Source organism: Chiloscyllium plagiosum, chromosome 38, assembly GCF_004010195.1.
Source record: "Chiloscyllium plagiosum isolate BGI_BamShark_2017 chromosome 38, ASM401019v2, whole genome shotgun sequence".
NCBI lineage: Eukaryota > Metazoa > Chordata > Chondrichthyes > Orectolobiformes > Hemiscylliidae > Chiloscyllium > Chiloscyllium plagiosum.
In genome coordinates, this window is record NC_057747.1 from 5,346,547 (window position 1) to 5,370,476 (window position 23,930).

The 23,930-nt window shown below is 46.3% G+C and overlaps 1 protein-coding gene across 1 annotated transcript in view; it reads right to left on the reverse strand.

Annotated features, from left to right (window-relative positions):
• Positions 1-23,930, reverse strand: part of LOC122541760 — a 66,388-nt gene that overhangs the window by 8,246 nt on the left and 34,212 nt on the right. The window contains exons 2-4 of the mRNA XM_043678706.1: positions 12,663-12,713; positions 4,237-4,316; positions 2,666-3,484 (exon numbers count right to left, since the gene is read on the reverse strand). Coding sequence (XP_043534641.1) covers positions 2,666-3,484; positions 4,237-4,316; positions 12,663-12,713 — 950 coding nt within the window. The remainder of the gene's footprint in view (positions 1-2,665; positions 3,485-4,236; positions 4,317-12,662; positions 12,714-23,930) is intronic.

Below are 23,930 nucleotides of genomic sequence, written 5' to 3' on the forward strand. Positions count from 1 at the left end.
CCCCATGCTCCCCAATTCTCACTTACTCATTAAAACAGTGAACACAGAAACAGGGCATCTGCCCCAACAGGTCCATTCTTGTGCTCATATTCTACAAGTGTTTTCTCCTATCTGTGAGAACTTCTTTTAATCCCTTTTCCTTCATAGTTTCATCTAACGTCCCCTTAGACATTGAAGTGTTTCCCCTTCAGTGGCTCCTGGTGATACTGAGTTCCACATTATCAGTAAGTCTCTGATTAAAGAGGTTTCTCTTGAATTCACCATTGGATGCAGTGGTGCCTCTCCCAAATTGATAGCCCCTGGGTTTAGAAGCCCTCAGAAACTGGAACATCTGAATCAATTCATCAAGTGCCAACCTGGAGTGTGTTAGGTGTTGAGTACAGTGATCTCGCCAGAGAGCAAATGCCATGGGGAATGAATAAGATTTTGCAAGGTCTCCATTCCTCTTTAAACTCCAAAGACAGCCATGTTGAAAATTGGGTAAACCATTACCTGCCTCATTTAGCTTCTGAGAGTTATTCTCTTCAGGGAGTTGTCAGGTACATGGCAGTGAGGGGAATGTTGGCCTTGGTAAATGAGGTCCCTGGGCCCAACCGCAACATTGTACCCCAGAGTGAAACACATCATTGTGTACTGGCTGCCCATTACACACAGTGAACTTGATGGAAGTAAAAACCTTGAGAGATGAGTTCAAAGATATGCAGGCTAAGGGGATTGGCCATCCTTAACTGCCCTGTGATGTCCAGGGGTGGTGGATTGGCCATGGGAAATGCAGGGTTACGGGGATAGGGTAGGAGTGTGGATCTGGGTGAGATGCTCTTCAGGGGGTCAGTGTGGACTCGATGGGCTAAATGGTCTCTTTCCACCTTGTAGGAATTTGATGATTCTATAAGTGGCTGAGTTTCAGCTGACTGTCAATGACAATGATACCATGTCAACACTTATAACATCTGCCTCCAGACTCTCTCACTCACTCTCCGACCCAGAAATCAATGAGCTGAAAAAATGCCAAAGAGCCAGTACATCAAAGAGACAGAGTGAGATAGATCTTTAGTCAAGAAACATCAACAGTCAATGGCCAGTAAATCCTGATCTTACAGTGGAATGGCTCATGCACAAGACACACATAGTAGCAGCAGTGAGTCACTTGTGTCTACACCACCATTTACTGGGATCACAACTGATCTGACTGTGGTCTCAACTCTGCTTTCCTGTCAGTATAGGCATAGCTTTAAGGTGAGAGGGGAAAGATTTAAAAGGCACTTAAGGGGTAACTTTTTCACACAGAGGGTGCTGCATGTATGGAATGAGTTACCAAAGGAAGTGGTGGAGGCTGGTACAATTACATTTAAAAGGCATCTGGAAGGTTCTGATTCCTGATGAAGAGCTTATGCCTGAAACTCCTGCTCCTCGGATGCTGCCTGACCTGCTGTGCTTTTCCAGCACCACACTTTTTGAATCTGGATGGGGACATGAACAGGAAGGGTTTAGGGTGATATGGGCTAAACTCTGGCAAATGGGACTAGAGGAGTTTAGGACTTCTGGTCAGCATGGACAAGTTGGGCTGAAGGGTCTGCTGTGTGATTCTATGACTCTATGATTCTACATGGTCTTACCACAACTGTAAGGAGGGCTGGTTGTTCTCAAAAGCAGAAGTATCTCAGTTCAGTGAAGCATTACCCTTGCTACTGATAAGTTATCTTTATATACAGAGCCACCAATTAAACCTCTATCACTTCTGCACAGCCAAACTAAGGGACGTCTAATCTCTAACCAAACCCTTCAGAGACTTTAGGACACACCTCTGGAGCAGGTGTGACTTGAACCCAGGTCCCTTGGGCCAGAGGTAGGCATACTACTGCTGGGTCACAGGAACCTAACCAAGGGACATTAATTCTCTAAATAACCTGTTCAGAGATGTTATGAAACAACACTGGAGTAAGTGAGGCATGAACCCAAACAAGGGACATAACAAATTGGTTGATATTTGCCTGCAGGATGTTCACTTTAATATTGAGATGTTTTATAGAATCTCTACAGTGTGAAAGTAGGCCATTCAGCACATCGGGTTGAGACTGACCAGCATCCCACCAAAGACCCAACACCACCCCCCCCCCCCTCATCCTGTTGCTATATTTCCTAAGGCTAACCAACCTAACCTACACATCCTTGAACACTAAGGGTAATTCTGCGTGGCCAATCCACCCTAACCTGCGCATCTTTGGACTGTGGGGAAAAAAACGGAGCAAACCCACGCAGACACAGGGAGAATGTACAAACTCCACACAGATAGTCGCCCGAGGCTGGAATCGAATCTGGGACCCTGGCGCTGTGAGGCAGCAGTGCTAACCACTGAACTATCATGCCGCCCCCCCCCCCCAAGGTCCCTCAGTTTCAGCCGTATTTCAGACTCGTATTACTCGATAATCAGGCTCCTCCTGGTGAAAATGAAACGTTGGAAGATCTAGAGCGGGCAGCTGCTCTCATGAGCAAAGAGCAGGAATCCATCGACTGTTGTAAAAGCAAGCTCCTACCAAGCACCATGTTACAGTCTAGCCAATCATGGAAAGAAATAGCGTAGCACAGCGCGAGGTGCAGATGGCTTACAGTTTAAGGAGGCTTTAAGGGAGGGTGGGGGGGAGGGGCTATTATTTGAAGAACCAACCTGCACACTTCCCAGGATGGTGAGAGAGGGGACGTGGGGCACCATTTCAGAGACGTCAGGGAAGGACGTTCAAGGTCGCTATCTCCCTCGAATGAGCAAAGAGGAGCTCGCTGGTCTCCAGCGTTCACTTCCAAACCAGCAGCAGCGGAATCGTCTTCGAAGACATCGTCGTCTCCGATGTCGCCGGAGCAGAAGGAGTCGGCGGACAACTTGGCGACGGGCAATCGCGGGCTGCACTGCTTGGGCTCCAGGAGGGTCTTCAGTGTGTACCCGCTGAGGGCGCGCGAGGAAGGGAAGAAGCAGCGATACAGGTACGACATCCGAGTGCTGGGCTCGCCGTCGCTGACTGCGACTTCCACGACACACAGGCCGTCTTTCGTCAAGCGGCTGCTGGATAGGCCCGAGCCAGAGGGCAGCATCTGAGAGCTCAGGCTGTACCTCCGAGCCTTGGAAGAACGCTCCTGCTTTTTGCCCCGTTGCAGTCTCTTGGTCCTCATCCCCAGCAACGGCGTTAACTTGCCATCAGAGCACGTCTTGTCACCAAAGCTCAGGCCGCTGTCGGTTCGATCGCGGGGCTTCATGTGCACGTCATTGAGGGACTTGGAATGGTTCAGCCGATCCCCCGACCAAAGGAAATGGGCCAACTCCTCTCCCACAGAGCTTCGCTTCCTGGCTCTCGGGGTCAGGTCTTGCCTGATGACGGTGCTGGTGGTGGCAGCCCCAGGTGGCAGGGAAGGGCTGCCATCGGGCCTACTCAGGAGGACAACCGCAGTCTGCGCAGGACTGTGTGCCGCACGCTCACGGGGAACAGCGTCTGAGCTGCATGCAGGGAAAGCAGGGAGCATGAACAAACGGGAAAAAGGAGGGGGAAGAAGAAATGAAGAAAAACAAAAAAAAACTCAGGATAGATTGTATTTACACTCAGGCCGGCTCTGCCAAAGTCGCTTGTAGGAACTTTTCTTTGATCTTTGGCAGCACAAAAACATGGGGGGGAAGGATAGGCTGTTACACACCGGACACAATGGGCCAAAGGGCCTCAATTCATACTGTAGGAACTCTAGTGTGCCAAAATAAACATGCTACCACATTTTAAATAAAGCACTCTATCCCATTTTAAAAGGGATTACCCGCAGCCAAAAATAAAGAAAGTTATTTGTACTAATTTACTAAGGTATTGAGACATTGTAATGCTAATAGTTCTAATCTCAAAGTTGTCCTTTTGACCAATGACCTGGGATCATGTGACTATTTGACTAGTGAAGCATCGCTGTCAACACTGATGTCATCTCCAACAAAAGACCACTGGATTAAAGAGAAAGGAATTTGTTTAACCATCTCCTCCACTTCCAAGTAGGTAAATCCGAGTGCCTCGAGTAACGTCACGCTGGGATTTTAGTTTGCACCAGACCAGACTATCCCAAGTACTAAAGCTGCAATTATCGCAGCCTGCGTAGCATCAGTGCTTCTTAAAGCAGCTATGCATCCAGATGGATGCTGAAGGGGAGAGAGAAAGGACAGCCCCAGATATTAATGGTGTTCACTCAATGACGGAGGACGTAAATGAGTTTTACCTGCAGATGTCCTGGTCCGAGGGACTGACCGAGGTCTGGGAGAAACTGCGAGGAGCGGTCACTGAAGTCGGGCTACCAACCTGCCATGACACCAGACAAGGCACATTACTTCAACAACGCAGCCGTTTTCAACTCCCTCCCACATAAAAACAGCACCTCGCCCAGTATCATAACTCCCTTCTGTCACTGGCAGAACCACCAGCAAGTGTCGAGGTGAGAACATGCACCGTGAAGAATTAGAATTAGAATTCCTACAGTGTGGAAACAGGCCCTTCGGCCCAACAAGTCCACACCAGCCCTCCGAAGAGTAACCCACCCAGACCCATTCCCCAATCCGATATATACCCCTGACTAATGCACCTATCACCATGGGCAATTTAGCTTGGCCAATTGACCTAACCTGCACATCTTTGGATTGTGGGAGGAAATTGGAGCACCCGGAGCAAACCCATGCAGACACAGGGAGAATGTGCAAACTCCACACAGCCCGAGGCTGGAATCAAACCTGGATCCCTGGTGCTGTGAGGCAGCAGTGCTAACCACTGAGCCACCGTGCCACCCCGTGGCACAATGCAATGCCCAGTGCCAACTGTAACCCTCAGACACAGCAGGGCAGCTGAGCACCAGTCCCTAGGCAGCACAGCATAGCAGGGCATTCCCAGGTTCACATTGACCTCCGGAGGACAGCAGGGATTTCAGCGCCATCGCTCAAAAGGTGACCCAAATAATATTTTTATAAAATAAACCTGTCCCATGGATCCTGTGCTGCAGAAATCACCCCTGTGCCATGTGACACACATGCTCTGTCACATCATTGATATTATTCATTCCCATCACAGGCAAGGTCAGCACTTGCTGACAATCCTTTACAATCCCTGAGGTGGTCACAGTTGACCAGCATCTGCAGGAGCCTCTGCTGTTTTTAAAACACCAGCTCACAGGTTGAGGGCATTGCTAGCTCGGTCAGCATGTATTGCCCGTCCCTAAGTGCCCTGGAGAGGTTGGTGGTGAGCTGCCTTCATGAACCACTGCTCGCCATGTGGTGTACCAACAAAATTGTGTGGGAGGGAGTTCCCGAATTTTGACCCAGCGCTGAAGGAACAGGGGCGATATATTTCCAAATCAGAACGGGGAGACACTTGGAAGGGAATTTGCAGGTGGTGGTGTCTCCCAAGTATCTGCTGCCCCTGTCCTTCTAGATGGTGGTGGTTGTGGGTTTGGAATGCGCTAACAAAGGAATTTTTGTGAATTCCTACAGCTCATCTTGAAGAGGGTACACACTGCTGCGACTGGGTCTCGGTAGTGGAGGGAGTGAATGATGATGCTGGTGGTGGATATGTCTAGAGTTTCTTGAATGTTGCTGGAGCTGCACTCATCCAGGCAAGTGGGGAGTATTCCATTAGAGTCCTGACTTGTAGATGGTGGAAAGGCCTTTGGGAGTAAATTTCCCAGCCTCTGAGCTGCTCTTCTGGTCACATAGAGTCATAGAGATGTACAGCATGGAAACAGACTCTTCAGTCCAACCCCGTCCATGCCGACCAGATAGTCCCACCTGCCAGCACCCAGCACACACGGCTGGTCCAGATCAGTTTTTGATCAATGTTAGCCCCAGGATGGTGGAGGACCTCAGTGTTGGTCATGCAATACAGGAGTACAAAAGAGGCCTTGCTCCACTGGCATTTCAGAGCAGATTACATGGAATGGGAGCTACTGGAAGACCCAGACCAGACCAGGCCTTCCTTCCCCATTGGATATTGGTCTACCCAATGGGTTTTGATTACGTCTTCGGGTGGTCACGTTTATGCACGTCAACTTTCGCATTCCAGCTTTTATTAAAAGAATGGAGTTCAAATTCTCAAACACACTCCATGGGATCAGAAGGCCAATGGTCGAAGTAACATGGCCACAGTACAACCGGACATTTCCAGTCAAGTTGCAGTGTTCTTCCAATGTCCTTCCCTGGCGAGTTCTGCACTTTGTTTAGTTGCAAACAAGCAGGGTATTAAGATACAAGCAGGCCACTGTGATACTATTATGGGTTGGCAGTGGCATAATGGTAATATCTCCCCCCAGCTAGTAACTCAGAATGCCAGGCTAATGGTGAAACAGGGCAAAAGGTGTGGTGCTGGAAAAGCACAGCACGCTAGGCAGCATCTGAGGAGCAGGAGAATCGACGTTTCAAGCAGAAGCTCTTCCTCAGGAATGTGATGAACTGCTTATGCTCAAAACGTTGACTCTCCTGCTCCTCGAATGCTGACTGACTGACAGTGCTTTTCCAACACCACACTTTTGGACTCTGAACTCCAGCATCTGCAGTCCTTACTTTCTCCTAATGTTGAAAAGGCATGGGTTCAAATCCCGCCCCTGCAACTGGTGGAATCTCAATTTAATAAATAAAATCTGGACGAGTAAAGTTAGTCTCAGTAATGTTGACCATAAAGCGATCAGGGATTGCAAAAACACATTTGGTTCAGTGATCTCCTTTAAGGAAGAAAATCTACCATCCTTACTGCTCTATATGTGACTCCAGACCAACAGCAATGTGATTGACTCTCAACTGCCCACTGAAAACTTCAAGAAAGACACTGGAATAAAGGGTAAATTGGAATGGGCAACAGCAGCGGCCCCCACATCCCATGGAAGAATAAAGAAAAGCTTTATAAAGGACCAGGTACCCTAATGGTAGGTAGGCTTTACAAGCATAGTTCCAGGAATGAGCAACTTCAGTGATGAGGATACATTGAAGAAGTGTGACTGTTCTCCTGGGGATGGCATGGCGGCTCAGTAGTTAGCACTGCTGCCTCACAGCACCAGGGACCCAGGTTCAATTCCTGCCTCGGGCAACTGTCTGTGTGGAGTTTGCACATTCTCCCCATGTCTGCGTGGGTTTCCTCCCACGGTCCAAAGGTGTGCAGGTCGGGTGGATAGGCTGTGTTAAATTGCCCATAGTGTTCAAGGATGTGCAGGCTAAGTGGGGTAGCCATGAGAACGGGGGTGATCTGGGTGGGATGCTCTTCAGAAGATGGTCAGTGTGGAATCGACAGGCTGAATGACCTGCTTCTACACTGTAGGGATTCTATGAGAGAGCTCATAGAAATTTTCAAAACCATGAGTGGGCTGGGAAATTCAGAGAGAGAAACTGCTTGAACTCTTAAAACAAGCAAGAATAAAAAGGACATAGATATAAAATGACATGCAAAAGAAGCAAGAACAATGCGAGAATGACTTTGTTTCACACAGCGAGTAGCTAGGGTCTGGAATGCACTTCCCGTAAACCTGGTGGAGGCAGGTTCAAATGAGGCTTTCAAGAGGATATTGGATGGTTAGTTGGATAGAAACTGTGAGCAGGAAAATGGAGCAAAAGCAGGACATTGGGACTCAGGAATTGAACCTCGCTGTGGGTCTGGAGAGCTGCATGTAGACCAGATCAGGCACGCACAGCTGATGTTCTTCTCTGAAGGACATCAGGTACAATGGGCCAAATGGCCTCCTTCTGCACCATAACAATCCCAAGATTTGATTAAGTTACACTTTTAGACGGTTTTGTTTTGCTCTGGAATCTTTTTAAAAGGAGGCTTTGAAGCATTGCTGCATCTGTGTCACCTTTGAAATTAATGCCCGTCAGTCGTGTGAAACCACAGCGTTACACCCTCACCCCTGCAGGGAACAGCCAGCACCAGCATATTTCAGACAAAAGGAAGGCAGCGCTATGGAAAGCTCACTCAGATTGCTGGCTTCTAAAGGGAAGTAGTTAAAGGAGGGAGGAGGATGGAAGGTTATGGGCCTGGAGTCACATGTAGCCAGACCAAGTAAATATGGCAGCCTCCTTCCCTGATGTGTTTTTTTTTACTGCAATGGTTTCACGGTCATCCTTAGATAGAACATAGAACATTACAGCACAATGCAGGCCCTTCGGCTCTCAGTGTTGCGCTGACCTATGGAACCAATCGAAGCATATCTATCCATTTTCATCCATATGTTTATCCAATGGTCATTTAAGGTGGGACTAGATTAGGTTGGGATATCTGGTCAGCATGGATAGGTTGGACCGAAGGGTCTGTTTCTGTGCTGTACATCTTTATGACTCTAAATATCCTTAAAGTTGGCGATACTAGACTCTTAATTCCAAATTTTTGTTAAATTTAAAATTCACCATCTTTTGAACCTGAACATTCTCTGGATTAGTAGCCCAACAATAATACCACTAGGCCAACGTCTGGTGTGTTGAGTTTGTGAAGTGCGTCCCACAATTTGACCCCTGCAGACCTGACCACCATTGGCGAGGCAAACAAAGTTTGGAGGGGGAGGAGCTACAGAAAAGACCAGAATCACAGGAATGGCAAGTTCAGGGTGGGGAGCGGCAAAGGGGTTGGCAGGATTGTAGGACATTAACTCAACAACTGTGTGGTCTGCAGCATAATATCCTGTGATAGGGCAGGGGAAGCACCCATCTATCCCTCCCACAGCGGCTACTCAATCTCAATGAGATGGCAGTGTTGGAGGCTGATTGTTAAGACTTCACTATTCGCCTACGATTCTCTACCAGGAGAATAAAGCTTTGGGATTAAAACAAAATCAGCACACATTGTAATCTGCTGCAGGGATTTCAATCCCTGAGTATGCGAGAAGATTGAAAACTGACAGGGCCCACAGCCTGATTTCTCCTAATCCAGAGAACTGTCAAAGGCACAAGGTTCCAGTAGCAACTTCAAAAGGAGGTAGGCCAAAGTGGAAATCCAAAACCTTCAGGCCCAGGATGCTGACAGCATGGCAACCAAATGGTGGTGTGATTAAAACCAGGGGGACAAGATACAGCGAGGCAGTGGCACATTGTGAGGTGGGGTGGGAGGAGAAAAGAGGAATGTTAAAGGAAGACAAGTTAAAGGAAAGATCTCTTACGACTCCTGGTCAAACCACACAGGCACCAGTCAGTTTGTAGCCCACCTTATGAGCAACTAGGGCCGTGAGACACAAGAGCATAAGAGATTCTGAGGGAAAGCTCCATCAGTGAGTTTGAAAATTGAGACCCAAACCCAAGGTTCATTTAGACAAAGCAGTTGGAGGATATTTTATGACATCTCTCTCAGTGAATTTTTAAAAAAATTCATTCACAGGATGAAGAGTGTATCTGGCTAAGTCAGCATTTATCCCATCCTAATTACCCAGAGGGCAGTTAAGAGTCAACCACATTTCTGTGGGTGTGAGTCACATGTAGGGCAGATGGGGTAAGGATGGCAGTTTCCTTCCCTAAAGGACATTAGTGAACCAGATAGGTTTTTCCAACAATGATTTCATGGTTATCATTAGATGAATGATGACATTAGACACTTAATTCCAGATTTTTATTGAATTCAAATTTCACCATCTGCGATGGCCAGTTTATAGCCTGGATCCCCAGAACATTGCCTGGGTCTCTCGAGTAATAACCCAGCGATAATACTACTAGGCCAATTCCTCCCCATTACAGTATTAAATTTAACTATTTAAAAAGTGATTCGAGCTGGAATACGTGAAGGATAAAGGTCCCTGAGCTGAGCAATGCCTCAACTTGTTCGTTGATACAAATCACAAATCACCAGAAAATCTCCCTTAGGTTTTTGGACCCTTTTATCATCAAAGTGTAAAAGTTGGTTTGTTCGCTCACTAAATACAGTAGCAATCCGACCTATTAGAAAGGGTCAGGCTGTAGTAAAGCTGTGGTCACTGCTAGTTTAATTCCCTCAGCACTTGCTCAATCACTTAATGCTGCTTTCAGAGAGAACAAAATTGCGATTTCATTTCCTCCCCCACCCTGTGACACAGAGGTAAGTAGCTGGTGAATTCAGCTTCTGGTTCTGAAGGCCTGGGAATGCAACAGTTAGGTATTTAGGCTCTGTCTGAAGTGGTTAGGCCTCAGGGGAGCGGGAAGAGGCCTGTGGTCAGACTTTGAGCCTCATGTGGGTTCTGTGCTGTGCATTGTTAAGATCTAGGGCTTGCAAAAAGAAACCAGAAGGCTACAAAAAAAACTATTAATAAATTTTAAACGAAAAAGGTCATGATACTGCATAATCCAGCAAAGGAAAGATAATTAGTGATGAGCTTCTGTTTGGATTTACCAGAATTAAAAGGAAAGAGAGAGTGTTATCGAAGAGCTTTGTGCTTTGTGAAGAAATGTTGTTTGGCCAAATGTCTTTTAAAGGTTTTAATCCAGAGACAGAGAAACTCTCAACTGAAGGTAATCTTCTGAATGATTCTAAACATTAAACAGCAGATGTTGAAGTAGCTGAATTATTGTGAATCGGATCAAACCATGGAGCTGCAAAACTCAGCACAATACACGAACCCCACATGACCAGGGATTTGTTTGCCTCTGAACTGTAGCAGCGCGGAGAGCAGCTAGAGATGAGCAGTGAACACTGCCCTTGATTGTCACACCCAAATCCAGGATCGAATTTTCCAAACGAAAGCCCATGTGGAAGTTGAGTCAGCTGTATTGGTTCAAGGGAGATCGGAACAGAACAGCCAAGGTGTGTCAAGGCAAGCGAACGAGGTATGTCTCCTGGAGGTTATTGCCCACATTAAACAGTTGGGCAACAAAGGAATTGGGGCCGTTAAAATGGTCACTGAAGCAAGACAGGCAAATGAAGTCAAGATGCAGGCCAGGGTCTGGTTGAATTGGCTAAATATACCAGGGATGCTGAATTAAATCTGAAATAAAAATAGAAAACGCTAGAGAAACTCGGCAGCATATGTGGAGAGAGAAATGGAGTCTGATATGACTCTCCCTCAGGCATGATTAACTCGCCTTTTACTAGATTCCCCCTGAAGATGTGACTGGGGGGGGCCCTGTCAGTGTGTGCTTTGCAATCAAAACTGGAAAACAACTCGGTAACTCTTGCAGGTTCCAGAAATCATACTTCTCTGGGCTCACTTCTTCATTAGTGGCAGCAGTGATTAACTGGATAATTGTTCCAAGTGCCAAGGACAGTATTAGTCAGCCATTATCTTAAATCCAAACGAACACTGGTGTCATCCTCCTGTCAAGTCAATCAGTCAGTAGAACTTTAACCAGCAGCTGATGGGACTGAGGTTTTTAATCCAAGGAAACGTGTACACTAGGACACGAGGAGCCCTTGTGGCTCAGTGATAGTGCCCCTGTTTCCGGGTCCAGGAGATTCTGGTTCAAGTCCCACCTGCTCCAGAGGTGTGTAATAACTGGTTGATTTAAAGTAATTATATTAAACAGGAGTGCAACAGCAACAGTGATTTATAATTAAAGTACCTTAATTGTTATCTAGCAGTTTGAAATATATCAGTTCTTGGGGTGCAGAGGTACTGTCCCTACCTCTGAGCCAGGAAGCCTGGTTTCAAGCTACCCCCATCTGCTCCAGAGGTGTGTAATGATATCCCTGAACAGTCTGGTTAGGGAAATGTCGATATCGTGTCTTGTATGGAGCTAATGCTTCAGTTATCAAGTAGTGAGAACACATCCGGAGTACTTTGTACAGTATTGGTCTCCATATTCAAGGAAGGGTGTAAATATGAGGGGCCATGTGTTCACACTGAAGGTGGTGCGTGTATAGAATGAGCTGCCAGCGAAAGTGGTGGAGGCCGGTAAAATTACAATGTTTAAAAGGCATCTGGATGGGTATATGAATAGGAAGGGTTTAGAGGGATATGGGAGAAAGTGAGGGCTGCAGATGCTGGAGATCAGAGCTGAAAATGTGTTGCTGGAAAAGAGCAGCAGGTCAGGCAGCATCCAAGGAGCACGAGAATCGATGTTTCATTCCTGAAGAAGGGCTTATGCCCGAAACGTCGATTCTCCTGCTCCTTGGATGCTGCCTGACCTGCTGCGCTTTTCCAGCAACACATTTTCAGCTTAGAGGGATATGGGCCAAGTGCTGGCAAACGGGATGAGGTGAGTTTCGGATATCTGGTCGGCATGGACGAGTTGGACCGAGGTTAGAGGCAGTTCAGAGAAGCTTTACTAGGTTAATACCTGGTATGGAATGGAATATCCAGTGATGAAAGGTTGGGCAGGTTAGGCTTGTACCTGGTGGAGTTTAGCAGGGGGGAAGTGACTGATTGAAACAGGAGTTCCTTGGGGTGGTGGAGAGTCCTGACAAGAAGGAGAATCAGAGCATCTAGAACTAGGGGTCACTGTTAAATAATCAGAGGTCACCCACTTAAAACAGAGAATGGGCAATTTTGTTTGCTTGGAGTTTTACTGAAAGGTTGATGGAAGCAGAGTTCTCAACTAATTTTAAGACGAGGTAGGTAGATCCTGATTAAAAGGGTGAAAGGTCATCAAGGGGCTTGTCTGGAATGTGGATTTAAGGCCTAATCCATTCAATTGGGATCATGTTGAACGACAGAGCAGGCTTGAGGGGTGGAATGACCAACTGGGTGTTCAATGGCAAGGCAGAAATCAGAAATTCAGGACATACCTTTGAGATGTTGCTGGAACGACTGGCAGAATGGCCCAGAGTCTTTTCATTCTGTAAAGGAAAGAAATAACGGTGTTATTTCTCCTCTTTAAGATGCTGCTGAGTCAAAGGTGCGCCGATGGAAACCGTGCCCTTCAAAGCCAGCTTGAGAGCTGACACACATCTGGAAAACCAAGCGAGAAACAAACAAAACCTGCATTTATGCAGCACCTACTACATGTCCCAAAGCTCGTCATTTGGTCACCATTCCTCTACATCTTGTGTACACAGCAATCTTCTTTTATTTTCAAGGTGATAACAATCCGAGCAATTAGATTCAGTGGTCTGGCATGAGGGGTAAGTATTGGCTGGAACTTCAAGGAGACCTTCCCTTCCCATTTAAGAAAAAATGGTGTCACAGGATTCGTTCCTGCTACCTCACAAGTTCCAGGGAGGCAGTGGCCTAGTAGTATTCTTGCTGGACTGTTATTCCAGACACTCAGCTAATTGTCTGGGGTATCTGGGTTCAAATCCCACCATGACAGATGGTGAAAATTAAATTCATTTTTTTAAAACTCTGGAATTAAGAGTCTAGTGATGACCGTGAAGCCATTGTCAATTGTCAGGAAAAGCCCATCTCTTTCAGGGAAGGAAACTGCCATCCTTACCTGGTCTGGCCTACAAAAACGTAAACTCACATACCAACAGATTCAAAACTAGCTTCTTCCCCACTGTTATTATATTTGAGCAATGCTTAGATTCCCAACAGTGTGGAAAACAGGCCATTAAGCCCAACAAGTCCACACTAACCCTCCAAAGAGTATCCTATGCAGACCCATCCTCCTACTCTGTAACCCTACATTCCCCACAGCTAACCTGCACATGTTTGGGCTATGGAAGGAAACCAGAGCACCCAGCAGAAACCCACACAGACACAGGGAGAACGTGCAAACTCCATACAGACACCCAAGGGTGGAATCGAACCCAGGTCCCTGGTGCTGAGAGGCAGCAGTGCTAACCACTGAGCCACCGTGCCTACTTTCTGAATGGCCCTCTCAAATCTTATGTATAATGTTTATCTTGCTCTCCATACCCTTTCACTGCGCTGTGACACTGTATTCATCGCTCTGTTCTTTTAACCTACTGCATTTCTGGTCTGCCTGTACTGCACACAAAACAAAACTTTTCACTGTAAATAGGTACATGTGACAATAAATCAAATCATGTGACTCCAGACCAAAAGCTACATGGTTGACTCTTAACTACCCTCTATGGATGGGCAAGAAATTCTGGTCTAGCCAGCGACACCCACATCCTGCGAATGAATGAATTAAAAACAAAACGTGACAGGGAAATGCTACTTCCACTTTAGCAACCTTAATTTTGTTCAGCTCTCAAGCTCAGAGACTTGAACTCACAACCTTCTCAAGGCGACTGCCCACTGAGCTGATCAATTGGTCACCTGGGTTTGGATTCACTGCAGGTTAGAAAAATGAGAACGGATCTCACTGAAGTGTACAAACTTCCGACAGGGATGAACAGACTGGATCCAGGAATGATGTCTACTTTGGCCAGGGATGTCCAGGACAAAGGTCTCAGGCTATGGAATAGTAATTTTGGATCGCAACGAGGAGAAAGGTCTTCATTCAGAGGGTAGTGAATCTTCCGGAATTAACCAGAAGGCTGTAGAAGTGAACTTTAAGAAATTGATACGGTTCTAGAATCTACAGACAGCAAGGAATTATGCTGCATGATGTGGGCTCAAAGGGCCGAATGGTCTGTTCCTACTCCTACTTTTGAATCAATGTGGGAAAAGGCTATTTGGTCCATCGAGAGAGCACTGACCCTCCGAAAAGCATCCCACACAGATCCAGCCCCCAACCCTATCCTTGTAACCCTGAATTTCCCATGGGCATTCCACCTAGCCTGTACACCCCTGGACAGTTAAGCATGGCTAATCCACTTAGCCTGCACATCTTTGAACTCATGTCTCAAGATTTTTACTTCCATCACCTTCGCCGTGTGTAATGGGCAACCAGTGATGCGTTTCACTCTGGGGTATAATGTTGAGGTTGGGGCCTAGGGATCTCATTTACCAAGGCGAACATTGCCCTCATTGCCAGCCTTTGTTTAGTAGAAGCAGCCGTGTACCTGGCAACTCCCTGTACAGAATAACTCTCAGAGGCTAAATGAGGCAGGTAACTGTTTACCCAATTTTCAACATGGCTGCCTTTGGAGTTTAAAGAGGAATGGAGACCTTGCAAAATCTTATTCATTCCCTGTGGCACGATCACTGTACTCAATACCTAGCCTTCACACACACTTTAGTTGTCACCCTGCATTTCCCATGGCTAATCCACCTAACCTGCACACTATGAGATAATTTCCCTTTACCAATCCAACTAACCTTCACATTTTTGGATTGTGGGAGGAACAGACACAGGGAGATGTGCAAACTCCATACAGGCAGTCGCCCAAGGCTGGAATCGAACCTGGATCTCTGGCGCCATGAGGCAGCAATACTAACCACAGAGTCACCATTCACCCCGCTAGATCATCTAGGTTTTCTAGATTTCTAACCCGAGCCCTATGCGACAGAGGATTGTGAAACATGAATCCATTCTGGTGGAGGAAAACTCAAAGGAGACTGAGCTCCAGCTGTCGGTGAAATAGGATAAAGCAGAGTCTGGTCCCAGATTGGGTCCCAGCAGCTGAGCAGACCTCCCTCATTCATTGACTGCTGAAAACCACAATTATTGGCTACCCAGCAGACTACAAAGGGCAGCTGGCCAATGCAGTGTGAGTAAACAGGGCGTGAGAATGGTTATCCATGGAGGGCATCCTATTCGGTTACCCAGAGGAAACGAAGAGGAATCTCTAGGCGATGGGATTCACAATTATTTGGCCCACCTACAATAACTATTCATATTTATGCTGCACCTGTAATGTACAAAACAATCCAAGCCAGGATCTTATCAGATTAATTAATGCCAAGCTAAAGGCAGGACTCTTGGCTGGAGAAGTGTGCCCACATTTAATGGTGGTGGTTCCACTGACCAGACAAATCCCATGGCAGCCATTTCCAGAGGCTCCGAGTTAGGCTTGTCAGGCCGTGAGCTGCCTGTCACCAGGCCTTGAAAAGGTGAATGGTCTATCTCCAAGCAGCAGGAGGTGGTGCAGGTGACAACCGAGCCAAGCGTGGGGGAGACAGGCGCAGAGGGCAGCCTCACTGTGGCGAGATCAACCAGGCAAGTGCTGGTGGACCACACAGGGTTAGTGTGAAGGGCTAGTGAGAACTCTTGAAGCAGGGGGGAAGGATGGCATTTGCTGCCGGGGTGACATCAGTGGGCACCCAAGGCCCGGCCCCCAAACACCACAGGACAATGCCAGCATGTCCCTGCACACATGGAGTGGAGCAGGCCTTGACTGGTAAAGGAGCAGCAGAGGTGGCAAAGAAATACAAACCTTAAGTTGGTCATCTCGATCAGAAGACTCTGATTTGGTGGCAGGGAGAGGTTAATAAATGCAAACCCACAAATCAGGAGTGAGAGTAGGCCCACTTGTTCTGCCATTCAACAAGATCATGGCTGGCTCAACTGTAGCCTCAACTCTACTTTCCCTTTGACTCCATTGACCCAGCGCTGCCTTAAACATATTCTATCCCCCAGGAAAAAGTATTCTACAGACTCACGACCTTCTGACGGAAAAGATTTCTCCTAACCTCCATCGAAAATGAGAGATTGTGTTCCAGTCTCGGCCCCTAATGCCAAACATAACTTCAGCATCCACCTGACTAAGTCCCTGAGGATCTCATCTGTTTCAACACCTTTCGACTGGATCTCTACCCCACCCCTTTCCACCCGGCCACGTACCTCCCCTGTTTCCGGGACTCTTCTAAAGGGACATTAATTAAGATTAGATTACTTACAGTGTGGAAACAGGCCCTTCGGCCCAACAAGTCCACACCGACCCGCCGAAGCGTAACCAACCCAGACCCATTCTCCTACATTTATACCTTCACCTAACACTACGGGCAATTTAGCGTGGCCAATTCACCTAACCTGCACATTTTTGGATTGTGGGAGGAAACCGGACCACCCGGAGGAAACCCACGCAGACACGGGGAGAATGTGCAAACTCCACACAGAGAGTCGCCTGAGGCGGGAATTGAACCCGGGTCTCTGGCGCTGTGAAGCAGCAGTGCTAACCACTGTGCTACCGTGCCGCCCACGGTATTAACTTTCAAGAATTCTAATTGTTGGCAAACAGAGATCATAAGGTTTCAGGAGGTCATTACATTGTCACCAACAGTGGGGCAAATAGAGAGCAGGAGTTGAACAAAGTTCCAAACAAGACCTTAAGTAGGACCAGGTTTATGTTGCACAAATCCGAGTGGACATATTCTGGGGTGTCTGACAGATATAGAAGCAGAATTAGGTCATTTGGCCCATCGGCATCATTCAATCACGGTTGATCTGTTTCCCAACCCCATCTCCTGCCTTCTCCCTTTGATCTCCTTACTAACAAGAGGATACTTGTTTGGCAATGCCCTTTCATTCACCTCATCAGCATCAGAGAAGCTAAGAATCAAATGCCGGCACTCTCAGTTTTAAGCCAAGGGATTTTGAGAACTAGAAGGTTTCCTGTTATCAGGGAAAGCAAATTCAAGGGTTACTCTCAGCAATACCCGAATGAGCCGTCTGCTATCTCTGCAGACTCCTGGGCCTTCATCTACAATCCTGTCCACCAGGCACAAGTCAGGAGTGTGATGGAATGCTCCCCACTTGCCTAGATGGGTGCACTTCCAACAACGCTCAAGCAGCTACACCCTATCCAGGACAAAGCAGCCCACTTAATTGGCACTACATCCACAAATATCCACTCCCTCCACTACCGATGCTCAAAAGTAACAGTGTGGACCATCAAGAAAATGCACTGCAGAAATTCACCAAAGTTCCTTAGACAGCACATTCCAACACCACAACAACATCCACCTCAAAGGACAAAGGCAGCATAATAATGGGAACACCGCCAGCTCTCCAAGTTCCTCTACAAGACACTTACCATCCTAACTTGGAAATATATCACCATTCCTTCACTATTGCTGGGTCCTGAAATTCCCTCCCTCAGGCCAGTGTGGGTCAATCTACAGCACATGGACTGCAGTAGTTCAAGAAAGCAGCTCGCCAACACCTGCTCAAGGGAAACTAAGGACAGGCAATAAATATGAATGATGCCCATGCCCCATAAATGAAAGGAAATTCTGGGATGGTCGACAACCCAAACTCTAACCTGCTTTTGTTGATTTTTGTCTGATATTTTTCATTTCAAATCAGTTAGCACCTTGGTCTGCTGTATTTCTCAAGAATGATCACATTCCCTCTTCAGCCAGATACTTTATTCTAACACAGAGTATTAAATATTACTTCCTTCCGGACATCTTAATGTTTTCAGCTTATTATTTGCAAATCACACTGTCGCTACAAATTACAATTCCATGGCTAGGGCCACTGTTATGTTCCATCAAGCTGAAACTTGGATGTAAAATGCATTGGTTTGTGCATCGAACACTAATTTTCAAGCGTGAAATTTTAAAATCGAATTGTGCAGCAAAAACAATTGGAGGTGGTTCCTAATTGTCGAACGAATTGAGGGTGAGAGGAACTCCAGGGCAGCTGTTGGGTATTTAATAGCCAATCTCTCAGGAGCATTCAATTCGTTGATGAGTGACTTCACCAGCAGGAAGCACGCTGTAAGAACCTGTAGTCACTTCCATCATGTGAGTGGTTCACGGTACATTAGCTCAGTAACACAGAAGCTGAACCTGAAATGATGGTCTCAGTAGTTTTATTGTTCAAGCATATACAGGGGCAATTGTGTTGGCAAAAGCATTTAACACTAACGGTCATCTCCTAACTATAACCACTAACCCTCCCCTGTAATTACTAACCCTAAACCCTCATCTCAACCACTAACTTCTCACCTTCACCCTCAACCACAAATTCCAAAAATCCCATCCTCAACCATTAACTCCATCCTTAACCATTGATCTCAAACCCTCACCCCAACCCTAAATTGCATCTTTAACCAGCGACCCATAACCCTCACCACTGACTCTCTATCTCTCCATCTGCCACTCCTCAGCCCATCCAACCAAGAGTGTGTTGTATTTTCAGATCACCTTCTTCACTGCCCACTATGCCCACAACCTTGATGCCATCTGGAATGAGAGAAAATGAATTACAGTAAAATTGCAACATCACTGTCCCATTTGTAAAAGGATCTGGTGTGATTGAGGATCGGAGAGAGCCAGTGAGATTGAATGTTAGAGAAATCTAGTGATCTCAAAGACCAGGGAGTCAAGAGAATCTAGTGAGATTGAGAGTCAAGAGAATCTAGTGAGATTGAAAATCAGGATGATCTGGTGAGATTCAGGGATAGAGACATCTCGGCGATATTGAGTGCTGGAGGGATCTCGATGAGATCAAGGGTGAAAGAGATCTCGGTGAGATTGAGGGTGAGAGGGATCCTGTGAGTCATAGAGATGTACAGTATGGAAACAGACCCTTCGCTCCAACCTGTCCTTGCCGACCAGATATCCCAACCCAATCTAGTCCCACCTGCCAGCACCCGGCTCATATCCCTCCAAACCCTTCCTATTCATATACCCATACAGATGCCTCTTAAATGTTGCAATCGTACCAGCCTCCACCACTTCCTCTGGCAGCTCATTCCATCCTGGACGCACTCCGTTGTCTAGCGATACATGAATTCAACAGCAAAGGCAGTAACTGCTAACTCTGTCAGTTAGCAATGTGGGTTTCTTTCTCTCTCTCTCTCTCTCTCCTGCACTGACCTCACCATTGAAGGGGAAAGAAATCTGGGTGAGATCGAGGGTAGCCAAATGTTGCTGGCTGCCTATGAGACTGTTCTAATGAGACTCCATTTATATAGCACCTCAATGCAAGGCGAACAGTTCACTGAAGAGTCAAATGACCACAATCCTGTCTGATGTGCCATTATTTTAAATGAGATATTAAACCAAGGCATCAAGGTGGAAATTATTGACAGAAGAACAGAGATGTTCTCTCAGACATTCTGATCAATATTTATCTCTCAAGCTAAAACTCATTAAAAACAGATTATTCAGGCAATGCCTGTTGTGGGACCTCTTTGTGCACAAATTGGATCCAGCGTTCCCTATGTTTTATATAAACCACAAAATCACTGAATTGGTAACAAAGGACAGGGATCTTGGGACATCATGAGGTCAAAGTAGTTCAGAGAAGATTCACTCGACTCATTCCTGGGATACATGTCATTTCTTATCAAGATTGATTAATCTACCTGTTCCCCTTGGAGTTCAGAATAACCTGCTAGGGTTTTCAAATTATAAATGCTGAGGGGGCACGGGCTGGGTAGATACAGGGAAAACCGTGGGAGAGACTTAAAACGAGGGGACATGACCTAATAATAAAAGGTTGGCCCTTTGAGAGAGAGATGAGGAGTTTTTTTTTAATCTCTGAGAGCTGTTAAATATGGAACTGCTAAAAAACAATGGAGGCTGGGTTTTGAATTTATTCAAGGCTGAGATAGATAGGTTTTCGATAACAGATAAAGGGAGTCAAGGCTTTCAGACAGAAAAGTGCAGCTGAGTCCACAAGCAGATCAGCCATGATCTCATCAAATGGTAGAGCTGGTTTGACAGGTCAAATGTCCGACTCTGGCTCCTATGTTCATAAAAAGACTACTATAGTTGCAAGTTTTTCTTTTGGGATCAGCAAGTGGTGAGTGGGAAACTCAACACTGGTGCACGTGTACAAAAGATCATTTATTCAAATTCTGAAATACCTCCATTCAGGCACACTACAATCGCAAGTTTAGAATTATATTTCACGCTGATCTTCTCCTGGGCCAGGCATCATCTGCTGGCAAATACTAACTGCACGGAAATGTACAAAACAGACCATTCAACCCAATTGTATTGATACTCTACACAAGCCTTCTCCTCCCACTCTCTCACCTTCTAACATTTCCATCCTCTCTCTCTCTCTCTCTCTCCCTTGTGTACTAACAATGCTCTTTTTAAAGGCTTCGATATTGCTGGACAAGCAAAATTGTGGTTCCAAGTGTAACAATCAAAGACTTGAGGCTGACAACTTGAAAATCACTCTGTCCAAGACGGAGGAGTTGAGAGTTGAAAGTGCAGCCGCAAACAAAACAAAGGGATTAGGTATTTCCCTTTCACATCGTTGGGGGTGGGGAGGGGGAAGGTATAAATCGGGAACAGAACCATATCCTATGTAGAGTCAATTGGAATGACCACCCAGGACTTTGGTGAGGGAGAGGTATGGGTGGTTGGATTTGCTGGAAGCATTGGCATTTAGGAGGAACTGGAGACCTCTGAGGGGAATGGAGAGGAGGGGAGCAGAGTGATCTTTAAACAGGTGAGAGTAGCATTGTAAGATTTGCTCAAGGGGATGGGAGGCCCTATATGGTGTGACACCCCCCTGGGGCAGCTCTGATAGAAAGCGTTGAATGCATGTACTGTATATGAATGTTCCCATTTCGTTAAAATGCTCCTTTTTTTCTGTTCTTTCATGGAATGTGGGCATCACTTGCATTTATTGCCAATCCTTAATTGCCCTTGAATAGAGTTACTGCCCTTATTGCAGTGTAGCCCACTCGGGGTAAGGAAGGCAGATTTCCTTCCTTAAAAAGGAGATTAGTGGATCAGGTGAGCATTTACAACAGGTCAACATTACGGAGACTAGTTTTCAATTCCGGAATTGTCAATTGAATTTAAATTTGTCTAAATGGTTGTACTCAAATCCATCGTCTTCAGAGCACTAGCCTGGATTATTGACCCAGTGACATGACCACTACACCCCTGCATTTGTAAAACAAAACAAAACAGAAAACATGATAAATATTCAGCGGTCTGATGAAATGGTATTAAACTGAAAGGCTATCTCAGCATCCATCACCACAGATGCCTCTGGAACTGTAAAGTGCTTCAACCACAATCTTTATTACGACGCATTAGAAATTCCTTGTTACCAACCTCACGGGATTCTGAAAGAGACTGCAGGACATAACTGTGTGCAAGAGCTGTAGCTAGGTTAAGAATATTGCGTTCATTTAAATTTTTTTTTTAACACATTTGATTTTTAGTTGTACCTGCGTGGCTCAGAAGATTCACTTAAGTGGATTAACGGACACTGCAAGTAGATTATTTTTATTTGTTTGTGGACGTTGCTGGATAGATCAGCATTTATTGCCCTGAAAAGGTGGTGGTGAGCTGCCTCTTGAACTGTAGCAGTCCGTGCTCTGTAAGTTTACCCACAATGCCCTTAGGGAGGGAGTTCCAGGATTTTAACCCAGCAACAGAGAAGGACCGCAATATATTCCCAAGTCAAAAATGGTGAGTGTCTTCGAGAGGAACTTGCAGGAGGTGGTGTTCCCATGCATCTGCTGCCCCTGTCCTTCTAAATGGAAGTGACCATGGGTTTGGAAGGTGCTGTCTCAGGACCTTTGGTGAATTTCTGGAGTGCATTCTGTAGGTTGTACACACTGCTGTTGCTGAGGGTCAGGGGAGGGAATGGATGTTTGTGAACAATATGCCAATCAATCTGCTATTCCACATGGTGTCGAGCTTCCAGTGTGTTGTTGGAGCTGCACCAATCCAGGCAAGTGGGGAGTATTCCATCACACTCCTGGTCTGTGTCTTGTTGATGATGGGGACAGGCTTTTTGGGGGGTGATCAAAATAAGATAAATGGCCGGCATCGCAAGAGGATTCATGTACAGGAGCAGGGTTACCTTGCTGCGATTGTACAGGGCTTTGGTGAGACTATTAGATGCAATTTTAGCTTCACTACCTGAGGAAGGATGCTCTGGTTATGGAGGGGAGTGCAACAAAGGTTTACCAAACTGATTCCTGGGATGGCAGGACTGACGTATGAAGAGAGAGTGGATCGGTTAGGACTATATTCACTGGAGTTTAGGAGAATGAGGAGGGATTTCAAAGCTATAAAATTCTAACAGGACTCAACAGGGTTAGGATAGAAAGGATGTTCCCAATGACCAGGAAATCTGGAATAACGGGTCATAGTATAAGGACATGAAGTAGGCCATTTAGGACAGAAATGAGGAGAAATATCTTCACCCAGAAAGTCATGAGCCTGTGGAATTCTCCACAGGAAGTGTTTGAGGCCAAACATTGAATGCTTTCAAGAAAGAGTTAGATATTGTTCTTACAGCTAAAGGGATCAAAGGGTATGGGGACAAAGTGAGCTGAAAATGTGTTGCTGGAAAAGCGCAGCAGGTCAGGCAGAATCCAAGGAGCTGGAGAATCGACGTTTCGGGCATGAGCACTTCTTCAGGAATGAGGACAGGGTACGGAGGTGGATGGTTAATTGAGGACAGGAAACGGAGTTGGATGATTAACTGTGATCATATTGAATGGGGTAGCAGGCTCAAAAGGACCGAATGGCCCATTCTGGCTCCTATTTTGGTATGTTTCAGTGTATTCCTAACTGCATGCTGCACCAGCACGTTAATTCTCAGTGACTTATGAGCAAGGACACTTCAGAATCTCATTTAAGAAACAGTTATACTTTTCAATGTGTACAGCCTCACACTTCTCCACATCAAATGCCATCTGCAAGCTTCACACCCACCCCATTCAGTCCATCCAAGTCCCCGTGAAGACCCCTTGCAACATCTCATTACACACATTCCCATCTCGTTTTGGGTCACTCCCATCTCCCCTGAAGGGAGGTCCTTCAATGTTTCAGGGCACTCTTTGTCATTGCAAGTCCCACATTCAAGAAATCACGGAATAGTAAAGCACAAAACAAAGGCATTGAGTTGATCGAGTGTGGACTTGCTCTTTCAAACTGCACCCATCTCTGTGGGAGACAGAAAAATAGCTCCTGATTGGATTCATTTTAAATTGATTGCTCCCTCATTCTGGTCTCCCTGGCAAAAGGAATCAGGTCTATGATTTTAAGTTGAAACTTTATTGCTGGAACAGCACAGCAGGTCAGGCAGCATCCAGGGAACAGGAGATTCGACGTTTCGGGCACAGGCCCTTCTTCAGGAATGAGCAGAGAGTGTTCAGCAGGAGAAGATAAAAGGTAGGGAGGAGGGACTTGGAGGAGGGGCGTTGGAAATGTGATAGGTGGAAAGAGGTCAAGGTGAGGGTGATAGGTCGGAGTAGGATGGAGGCAGAGAGGTCAAGAAGAAGACTGCAGGTCAGGAAGGCGGTGCCGGGCTGGAGGGATCC